At 65.3% G+C, this 10,913-nt stretch overlaps 1 protein-coding gene and 1 non-coding gene across 3 annotated transcripts; both read right to left on the bottom strand.

Moving 5' to 3' along the window:
• Positions 1–1,928: 1,928 nt before the first annotated feature.
• LOC126638592 (small Cajal body-specific RNA 2) lies at positions 1,929–2,243 on the bottom strand. The gene has a single exon (XR_007628641.1). It is a non-coding gene; the product is annotated as a small Cajal body-specific RNA 2 (non-coding RNA).
• A 742-nt stretch (positions 2,244–2,985) lies between these two features.
• On the bottom strand, positions 2,986–5,114 carry TMEM167B (transmembrane protein 167B). 2 transcript variants are annotated; one of them, XM_050312581.1, is made up of 4 exons: positions 5,105–5,114; positions 4,540–4,657; positions 4,133–4,146; positions 2,986–4,092 (listed from the first exon to the last, which is right to left on the bottom strand). In XM_050312581.1, exons 1-4 carry the CDS (start codon positions 5,112–5,114, stop codon positions 4,010–4,012), a joined length of 225 nt encoding a protein of 74 aa, XP_050168538.1. In that variant the 3' UTR covers positions 2,986–4,009. The 2 variants fall into 2 exon arrangements, with proteins under 2 accessions (XP_050168538.1, XP_050168537.1); XM_050312580.1 differs by lacking the exon at positions 4,133–4,146 and having other exon boundaries at positions 4,527–4,657.
• Between the last annotated feature and the right edge of the window lie 5,799 nt (positions 5,115–10,913).

The following is a 10,913-nucleotide window of genomic DNA, read 5'->3' as shown; positions in this document are numbered from 1 at the left end:
GCCACCAAGGGAACGGGAACGGGAACGGCACCTGAGCCCGCCCCGGGAACGGCAGCGGGAATGGGAACGAACGGGAATGGGAACGGCACCTGCGCGGCCCCCGCGGGAACGGGAATGGGAACGGGAATGGCACCTGCGAGCGCCCCGCATGGCAACGGGAACGGGAATGGGAACGGGAATGGGAACGGCACCTGCGCCCGCCTCAGAAACAGGAACGGGAATGGGAACGGCACCTGAGCCCGTCCCGGGAATGGCAACGGGAACAGGAATGGGAACGGCACCTGCGCGCACCCCTCACCACGGGAATGGGAACAGGAACGGCTTCTGCGCCGGCCCCCGGGAACAAGAACGGGAACGGAGCCACCGAGAATGGCACCGGGAATGGGAACAGAGCCCCCGGGAACCGGCACCAGGCATCGGGAATAGTAGTGGGAACGGCGCCCCCAGGAATGGCACCGCTATCGGGAGCGGAACCGCCGGGAATGGTACCGGGAACGACCCCCGGCATCGCCCCCGGAAACGGCAGCCAAGGGAACGGGCCCGGGAGTCGGCACCGGGAATGTCAGTGATGGGAACGGCACCGGCACCGGGAACAGAGATACAACAGAACCCCGGGAATGACAGCCCGGGAATGCCGGGCATCGGCATCGGGAGCGTTTTCCATGGAAACAGCACCGGGAGTCATCGCCGGGAATGGAACCGCCGGCAATGGCGCCAAGCGTCATCCGTGGAATGTATTTCCGGGAACGGCATCGGGCATCCCCCTGGGATGTGTCCCTGGGAACAGAACCCCGGCACCGGGACCAGCCACGGGCATCCCCTGGGATGTACCCCGGGAACGGCCCCGCCCCGAGCATCATTCCCGGGATGTTATTCCGGGATCGACCCGGGATATCACCCCCCCGGGGCTGGGGGGACATCGGGACGGAGGCCCGGGGGGCTCACGGGTCCCCCCACGCCCTGTGGTGTCCCCACCGTGTCCCCCCCGCGGGGCAGGGCCAGCCCCGGGGACAGGAGCGGAGGGGACACTCACGTGTTCTGGAAAACAGGGAAATGGGAACACAGGGAACACGGGCGGGGATGTGGGGACACATGGGGGACACAGGGGATGTGGGAATGCGAGGGACACAGGGAGGGGACAGAGCTGATGCGGGGACACAGAGGGTCATGGGAGCATAAGGGGACACTGGTGACATGGGAGCATAGGGGACACAGAGGGACAGGGGGTCCCAGCTCTGTCTGTGGTGGCACAGGTACCTCGGGCACAGGGGAGGGGACACGAGTGTCCCCAGAGCAGCACAGGGACAGCCCCGGGCCTGGGGATGAGGTGGCAGGGGGTGGCCGTGTCCCACGCTGCCTGCAGTGTCACCTCACTCATGGAGCCCCCCAGGACAGTGTCCCCTCCTTGGAGTGTCCCCACAGCAGGGCCACCACGGCTGCTCCTCCTGGCCAGTGCCAGCACTGCAGCTGTCCCCTCGTGGCCACCCCATTGTCACCACCATGGCCATCGCTTGGTCACCACCACAGCTGTCCTCATGTCACCATGGTGGCTGTCCCCTGGTCACCATCACAGCCTTGTGTCACCACTGTGGCCATGTCCTGGTCACCCCGTGGCTGTCCCCTCATGGCCACTCTCGTCACCACCACGACTGTCCCTGTCACCGTGGTGGCTGTTCCTTTGTCACCACGGCCATCCCCTGGTCAGCACCGTGTCCATCTCCTGGTCACCGCTGTCCCCTTGTCCCCACGGCCACGCCCGTGTCCCCACAGAGGCCACAGCGGGGTGTCCCTGCCGTGTCGCACGGACCCTGCGGGGCCGTGGCTGAGGCCCCTGTGCCCCGCCGGGCCGCGGGAAGCGGGGCAGGGCCGTGGGAAGCAGGGCAGGGCCGCGTCCCCCGCGCTCCCCCCAGGGTTCCGTGGCCGCGGGCTCGGGTCAGAATCGCAGGGCGCTCACGGGCCGCGGGCCTCGCCCTGGGCCTCGCCTATCTGATCGACTCATCCCGCCCGGCCCAGCCGCACAGCGCCCCGGGGGCTTCGCGGCGCCTTCTTCTCATCTCGGCCCGGCCAGGCCCGGCCGATCAAATAAGATCAACGTGTAGGGGGAGGGGGCTGGCGCCTCACCTGCACACTCTCACACTCTTCGCACGCCCTTACACACTCACACGGCCCGTTACACGCTCCATTCACACACTCACACGCCCCACTCACAACTCACACATCACACTGCACTCCCGCCCGCGCCGCCGCCACTCCTCGCCCTCCACTTCCGGTGTGGCTCTTTATGTAGCGCGGCGCGCGGTGCACCCTGGGGACAGAGCGGTCAGACCCCGCCTCGCCGCACAGCGCCCCCTGGCGGCGGGAGGACCGCGACGCCCCCGACCCCACGGGCGGGGGGAACCGGGACCGGAGACCCCCAAACCTCCCGGGACAGACCCCACCACACACCCCATGGGATCCCCCTAAGCCCCACGGAACCCCCAGTACCCCATGGGATCCCCCTAACCCCCACGGAACCCCCAACACCCCATGGGATCCCCTAACCCCCACGGAATCCCCCAACATCCCATGGAACCTCCCAGCACCCTCTACAGCCCACAGCACCCCGCACAACCTCATGGGACCCTCCCCCCAAAACCCCCCAGAACCCCCAAGCTAAGAACCCATCCCCAAAGGACTCCCCCACAGTAACGCTCAGGCTGGGCAGCAGCCCCACAAGAACCCCCCGCTAAACCCCTGGGACCCTCAAATAGGACACCTACCCCGCAGGAGCCCCCCATGTCCCACAGGACCCCCCCAAAACCCCAGGACACTCCCAGACAGGACATCAGCCCCACAGGACCCCCTATGGCCCACAGAATCCTCAGACAGGACACCACAGGGACCCCCCTCCACCTCACAGGACCCCCCCTGACCCCACAGGACCCCCTCGAGCCCCCCTGACCCCACAGGATCACCCCCGACCCCACAGGACCCCCAGGCCAGCGCTGCCCCCAGGGGAGACCCCACTTTATTTACACGTGGTATTTACAACTTGGGGGGGGGGTCATTTTCCCGCCAGGACAGAGGGGAGACCCCCTGAGGGCCCCCAATTCCAGGGGTGAGGGCACAGCCCCCTGAAGAGGGGGGGGCCCCAGCCCCCCGTGGTCCCACAGGGCACAGTTTGATGCTCAGGGGGCACAGCTGGAAACCCCCCCCACCCCCTGCTCCAGAGAATTCCCAATAAATCCTTTCCCAAGGGTTTCAAGGGGCCCCAGTGACCTCCCCCGGGGCTGCCCTGGGGGAGTGGAGGGGGGTCATGGTGGTCCTGGGCTGGGGTTGGTACTGGGAAGTCTGGGGTTGGTACTGGGGGCTCTGGGGTTGGTACTGGGATGGTCTGGGGTTGGTACTGGGGGCTCTGGGGTTGGTACTCGGGGGTCTGGGGTTGGTACTGGAGGCTCTGGGGTTGGTACTGGGGGCTCTGGGGTTGGTACTGGGGGCTCTGGGGTTGGTACTGGGATGGCTGGGGTTGGTACTGGGGGCTCTGGGGTTGGTACTGGGGGCTCTGGGGTTGGTACTGGAGGGCTCTGGGGTCAGGATAGGGGGGCTCAGGTCGGTCCTGGGCTCTCAGAGGTTTCCAGGGTCAGGGCAGGGGTCTCTGGTTGGTCCTGGGCTCTGTCCTGGGGGTCTCTACATTTGGGATCCCAGGATCAGCACTGGGGGCTCTGCCCTGGGGTCTCAGGGTCAGTCCTGGTGTCTCAGGTTGGTACCAGAGCATTGGGGTCAGTCCCAGGGGTCTCTGGGGTCAGTGCCAGGTCCTAGGGGGGGGCCCTGGGGGTCTCTGGGGTCAGTGCCAGGTCTCAGGTGGGTCCCCAGGGTCGGTGCCAGGTCCCAGGGGGGTCCCAGGAGGGTCCCCAGGGGTCTCTGGGGTCAGTGCCAGGTCTCAGGTGGGTCCCCAGGGTCGGTGCCAGGTCTCAGCAGGGTCTCTGGGGGTCCCCAGGGTCGGTGCCAGGTCTCAGGGGGGTCCCTGGGGTCACTTCCCCAGCAGGACGTAGAAGGCCATGAGCAGGCAGGACACGGACACGGCCACGTGCAGGCGGGTCCCGATCACGGCAGCTGGGGGGGACACAGGGGGGGACATGGGGGAGGGTGAGACCCCCTGTCCCCAGCCTGGACCCCCTGACTCCATCCCAGACCCCAGTGCCCCAGCCCACAGCCCAGTGTTCCCATAACCCCCCCTGTACCCCAGTGTCGTCAGGGTTCCAGCACGCCCCTCCAGCCCCCCCACCCTTGTGGAGGACCCCCAGACCCCCACTGCCTCCAGTCTGTCCCCAAGTGCCACCAGTCTGTCCCCCAGTGTTCCCAGCACCCACACTCCTGTGCTCCCAGCACCCCCACCCCACTCTCCAGTGTTCCCAGTGCTCCCATCCTAGCCCCCAGTGCCCCACTGCCCCCTCACCCTTGTGGCAGCCCCCCAGAGCCCCCAGCCCCTCACCCTTGTGGCAGCCCCCCATTGCCCCCCCAGCCCCCATTGCCCCCCAGCCCCTCACCCTTGTGGCAGACCCCCAGAGCCCCCTCCTCTCGGACAGCAGCCAGGAGCGCAGCCGCGGCACCTTCCTCAGGTAGGCGCAGGTACAGACCAGGAGCAGCCCGAACACCAGCAGCCCGTCCAGCGAGTACACTGCGGGGGTGGCAGGCACCCGGACCTCAGAGCCCCTGGTACCCCTCAGCATCCCTTAAATACCACCCAGACTCCCCAGAGCCCCTCTTATCCCTCAGCACCCCTTAAACGACCCCCGGATACCCCCAGACCTCCCGGTCCCCTCAGGACCCGTTAACCCCCCTCATGACCCCTTAAATCCCCCCGAATTCCCCCAGAGCCCCTGGTACCCCTCAGGATCCCTTAACCCCCTCAGGACCCCTTAAATCCCCCAGCCCCCCAAAACCCCCTGGTACCCCTCAGGATGCCTTAAATCCCTCTCCGGACCCCCAGACCTCCCGGTCTCCTCACGACCTCTTAACCTCCCCCAGGACTCCCCCAGACCTCCTGGTACCCCTCAGGACCCCCCGAAGCCCCCTGGTACCCCTCAGGACCCCTTAAACCCCTCAGGACCCCTCCATTCCCCACCGTTGGTCATGGTGACCCCAGAGCCCCCTCAGGAACCCCCAAATCCCCTCAGACCCTCACCGTTGGTCATGGCTATCCCAAGGACCCCCAAATCCCCCCAGACTCCCAAACCCTCAAATCCCCAATCCCCTCCCCTCACCGTTGGTCATGGCTGCCCCTCCCCCCGCCCCCTGCGGCCAACGCGACACTGGCAGCGCCCGCAGGCCCGACCAGCCGAGCGCCGAGCGCCGCAGGGCAGCGGAGGAGGGGGGCAGGCGGCCTCAATCGAGCGCCTATTGCAGGGAGCGACACCAGTATCGCCCCAGTGCCCGCCCAGCGACACCAGTAACGCCGCGCCCCGCAGAGCCTCGGCTCGCCCGGGAGCTACCAGGGCGCTCGGATGGCTGTGCACGGTCCTTATCTCAGACGCCCAGTACCCCCCAGTGCACCCAGTAACCCCCCAGTGCTCCCAGTAACCTGCAGTCCTCCCAGTAACCCCCAGTAACCTCCAGTCCACCCAGTAAACCTCCAGTCCACCCAGTAAGCCCCCAGTGCACCCAGTCTCCATCCCAGTACCCCAGTAACCCCCAGTCCTCCCAGTAAGCCCCCAGTGTACCCAGTCCCAATCCAGTGCCTCAGCGACCCTCTCAGTGCTCCCAGTAACCTTCAATACTCCCAGTAACCCCCCAGTCCTCCCAGTAACCTTTAGTGCACCCAGTCCCCATCCCTGTGTCCCAGTGACCCTCCCAGCATTCCCAGTAAGCTCCCAGCACTCCCAGTAACCACCAGTCCTCCCAGTAACCCCCAATGCACTCAGTCCCCATCCCAGCCCCCAATTACCCCTCAGTATTCCCAGTCAGTCCCCAGTGACCCCCAGGTTCCCAGTAACTCCCAGTCTAACCATAAGCTCCCAGTTCCCGTCCCAGCTCTCCCAGTAACCCCCAGTCCCCCCAGTAACCCTGGGTCCCCCAACAGCTCTCAGTCCCCCCAGTAATCCCCAGTCTCCCAGTAGCTCCATGTGCCTCCCAGTCCCATCCCAGCATCCCCCACAGGTGTCCCCAGTGACCCCTAGTGCACCCAGTAAGCTCCCTAACCCAGTGTCAGTCCCAGTAACCTGCCCTAGTGTCCCAGTGGGACTCAGTGCATCCAGCTATGACCCCAGTTCCCTCAGCAGTCTCCAGCGTTCCCAATATTCCCAGTATTTCCCAGTGCCTCCAGTGAGAGCTGAGGAAGCGCCACCAGGGGCTGGGGAGGTCTGGGATGTCCCCCTGTCCCTGTCCCTGTCCCTGTGTGTCTGTGCCAGGCTCTATCCCTGCAGCCAGCCCAGCCTTCACCTCAGCAGCCAGCCCTGGATCCAGGAATGCTCCAGCCATCTGTGTGTCCATCCACCCACCTAGCCACCCACCCATCCATCCATCCTCATCCATCCATCCATGTATCCATCCATGTCATCCTCAGGCCATGTATCCACCCATCCAGCCAGCTGTGTATCCATGAATCCTCCATCCATCCATCCATCCCTCCATCCATCCGTCCATCTCTCATCATCCATTCATCCATCCATCCCTACCTATCCATCCATCCATCCTATCTATTCATCTCATTCCACCTATCTCATTCTCTCTTCCATCTATCCATCCATCTATCTATCTATCTCTCTATCTATTCCTCTCATCCATCCATCTACTCTATCTCTATCTATGTCTATCTATCTATCTATCTATTCTATCTCATCTATCCATTCATCTATCTATCCATCCATCTCATCCATCCATTCATCCATCCATCCATCCATCCATCCATTCATCCATCCATTCATCCATCCATCCATCCATTCATCCATCCATCCACGTATCCAGGAATGCTCCATCCATCTATCCATCCATGTACCCATGAATGTTCCATCCATCCATGTATCCATCCATCCATCCATCCATGTATCCATCCATCCCTTCCTCTCTCCATCCATCCCTCCATCCATCAATCTGTACATCCATCTCTCCATTGATGTATCCATCCATCCACCCATCCATCCACCCATCCATCCATCCATCCATGTATCCATGAATCTTCCATCCATCCATCCATGTACCCATACATGCATCCGTTCATCCATCCCTCCATCCACGTATCCATCCAACTACCACTCCTGGTACATCCCAGGGACAGTTCCCGGGCTGTCCCCAGTCCTGGCACACCCTGGGGTGGTTCCTGGTGTGGTAGTGCCGGTGTCCCAGTGTCCCCAGGGCGGTGACCCCCACGGTGCCTGGGCTGGGGGGGTGGCAATGCCCCTCCCCCACCTGCCCCTGCCTTGGCTCCACCCACTCAAACCATCAAAGGAACGGTTTTGTGGGGTTTTCTTGATGCAAAAGGGACGGGACAGGGACAGGGTGGTGACAGGAGTGGGGACAGGGGTGGGGACAGTGATGGTGACAGGGGTGGGGACAGCTCAGTCCCACCAGCCTGGCGGTGCCCCCACAATGCCTTCAACCTGCCCTGCTGGCACGGGGCATTCCTCACTCCCAGCTCTTCCCAATCCTCCTTCAGGGGTTTCTTTCTTCTCCTGGTGGGATTTTTCCCATTTCCATTGTTAAATCCCATCCCATCCTGTACTGTACCTGTGCTGTGCTGTGCCATCCATCACATCCCACCCAATTCCATCCCATCCCATTTATCCCATTTGTCCCATCCCATTTATCCTATCCCATCCCATTTATCCCATCCCATCCTATATATCCCATCCCATCCTATATATCCCATCCCATCCCATCCCATCCCATCCCATCCCATCCCGTCCCGTTCCGGGGCCGGCTTTCTCTCCCCGCTCCTCCCCCGGTTCAAGCCCAGACGCGCCCGGGCCGGGCGCGGCAGCGGCGGCTGCGGCGGGGCCCAGGTAAGGGATCCCCCTACCCCGGAGACCCCTCAGGACCCCCTGCGACCCCAGAACCCCCTGAGCCCCCGGGATCCTTCGCCCCCCGGGATCCTCCTGACCCCCGGGATCCCCCTGCCCCCATCCCGAGGGTCCGACGTGCAGTGCCCTGGGGAAACTGAGGCACGACCGCGCTGAACAGCTGGGTGAGACCCCCCCGCGCCCCCTCCCACCACTTCACTCCCCTCAAAGAGTTCTGAGGGGTCTCAGGGTGCTGGGACCCTTTCCCGGCTCCCACCCCCCGGGAGCCGCCGGAGCTCGGAGGGAAAAGAAAGGAAAACTGGGAGAGGCGCCCAGCGAAACCGCCCCCCCCGCCGCGCCTTGAGCACCTTTGACCCCCGAGGTGTCCCCTGTCTCCTCGCGCTGTCCGCGCCTTTGTTTACGGTAGGACCTACAGGAAGGCAAAGCAAACACAGCCTCGCCTTCCCGCCGGGGTTTTTTTTGGGGGCACCCATGGGTGCTGCCGCGGGGGCGGGGTCGAGCTGTGTCCCCGCTGTCGCCCGCAGGGTCCCGCGCGCCATGGGGAGGGTGAGCGACACGGACAGCGGGATCATGCTGCTCTCGGGTGAGGACGGGGGGCTTTGGATGCCCCCCACCCACGGGCGCTCTGATACACGCGCCCCCCCCCGCACTGGGCTGAGGAGGGGGCGCTGGGTGCGGGGACACCCCAAAGCTGACTGGGGGAAATGGGGGACGCGGAGGTGCCCTGGGTTTGGGGCACCCAAAGCGGGGGGGGCTGGGCAGGGTTTGACTCAGCCGGGCTTGGCGTGGGGGGGGTGAGTCAGGGTGAAACCTTCCCCCTGTGCCCCCCCCGCGGGTGGCCAGGGGGGGATGGAACACCCGTGGGTGCTGCGGGGGGGGTCACGGGTGTCCCGAGAGAGCCAGAACACCCGTGGGTGCTACCGGGGGTGGTCATGGATACCCCGGGGCGGGTGTTGGAACACCCGTGGGTGCTGCCGGGGGGGTCATGGATATCCCGGGGCGGGTGTTGGAACACCCAGGGGTGCTGCCGGGGGGGGTCGTGAGTGTCCCGGCAGAGTCAGAACACCCATGAGTGCTGCCTGGGGGGGTCATAGAGGGGCCTGGAACACCCGTGGGTGTTGTTGGGGGGTGTCACGGCTGCTTTTTCCTCCCCCCGGGCTGGGCACACACCGACTGGGGGGGCCCGGTGGGGGTGGGGGGGCTGTGCCCACGTGTCCCCCGTGCCCCCATGGGTCCGTGCCCACGCCCGTGTGCCCCGCAGGCCCGGCCAGCCCGGAGCCCCCCCCGAAGGAGCGGGTGCAGGCGGGGCGGCGGCAGCAGCAGGCGCTGGAGGCGCGGCTCGAGGGCTGCGTGCAGGAGCTGCGGCGGCTCTGCCTGCGGGAGGCGGTGAGAGGGGCCGGGACCCCGCTGGGACCCCCCCCTAACCCTGAGAGGGACCGGGACCCCGCTGGGACCCCCCCCCGGACCTGAGAGGAGCGTGGGACCCCGCTGGGACCCCCTATCTGCTCTGAGCACCGCTCAGTGTCCCAGCAGTGTCCCCGTACTGTCCCCACTCAGTGACCCCCACCTGGGACCCCTCAGTGACCCCTGAGAGGCCCCGCAGAGCCCCAGCTCAGTGACCCCTCAGTGTCCCCTCAGAGTCCCCGTGCTGTCCCCACTCAGTGTACCCCCCATTCTGCTCCATGGCACTCCAGTGTCCCCTCAGTGTCCCATCAGTGTCCCCGTGCTGTCCCAGGAGCTGACGGGGACGCTGCCCCGCGAGTACCCACTGAAGGCGGGTGAGAAGCCCCCCAAGGTCCGGCGCAGGATAGGGGCCGCCTTCAAGCTGGATGAGATCGTTGTCCTGCGTGGGGTGGTGAGGGGGGCCCGGGGTGCAAAGGTGGAGGGGTGGTGGGGACCCCCCCTCAGCCCATCCCATTCATCCCATCCCATTTATCCCACCCCATCCCATCCCATCCCATCCCACCCCATCCATCCCATCCCATCCCATCCCATCCCATCCCATCCCATCCCATCCCCATCCCATCCCATCCCATCCCATCCCATCCCATCCCATCCCATCCCATCCATCCCGGGGCTGTGGGAGGTGCCCAGGATTCCCGTGGGGATGTCACTGTCCCGATTCCGTGGGTGGGGGGTTCCCAGCTCCTGGGCTGCTGTTGGGGTGCCCCGTGAAGGGCACTGTTGGGGTCTGCAGTGGGATGGGAGGTGTTGGGGTTCCGTGTGCGCTGGTGGGTGTGGGGAGCTGAGATAATGAGAGATAAGTTTGAGTTCCATCTGTGATGATGGGAGATGTTGGGGTTCCAAGAGTGATGGTGGCTTTGGGGTGCTGAGATGATGGGAAGTGTTGGGGTTCCGTGTGTGATGGAGGTGTTGGGGTTCCATGTACGAGGTGGGTTTGGGGTGCTGAGGCGATGGGAGGTGTTGAAGTCCTCTGGATGGTGTTGGGGTGCTGAGGTGCTGGGCAGTGTTGGGGTGTCAGGGTGGGTCCCACCGTGTATCCTGGAGCTCTGGGTGCTGTTGGGGTGTCGGGTCCCACCGTGTGTCCCGGAGATCTGGGTGCTGTCGGGCTGTCCCGGTGGGCTCGGCCGCGTTCCCGACCCCCTTCCCGGCGCGCAGGACCCCCTGGAGCGGGAGCGGGCGCTGCAGCTTCGGATCGCCGAGGCCTCTCGCCGCCTGTGCCACGAGCAGAACATCGGGCGGCGCCTGCGGAAGCGGCGACAAACGGCGGCGCTGCGCGAGGAGCAGAAGCTGCGCGACCTGGAGCAGGTCCTGAGCCAGCGGCGCCTCCTGGCCGGGCACAGGGACACGGGCACTGCCCAGGGTGAGACCCCCGGGAGGGCAGGAAGGGGGAGTGGAGGGACAACTTGGTGGGGAATGTCACCGGGGAACGCGCCCCAGTTCCCCATCCCCTGGGAA

Source organism: Myiozetetes cayanensis, unplaced genomic scaffold (assembly GCF_022539395.1).
Source record: "Myiozetetes cayanensis isolate MyiCay16 unplaced genomic scaffold, myiCay2020 scf170, whole genome shotgun sequence".
Taxonomy (NCBI): Eukaryota; Metazoa; Chordata; class Aves; order Passeriformes; family Tyrannidae; genus Myiozetetes; species Myiozetetes cayanensis.
Note: the sequence above shows the minus strand (reverse complement) of the source record. Positions and strands in the feature narration are given on the sequence as shown.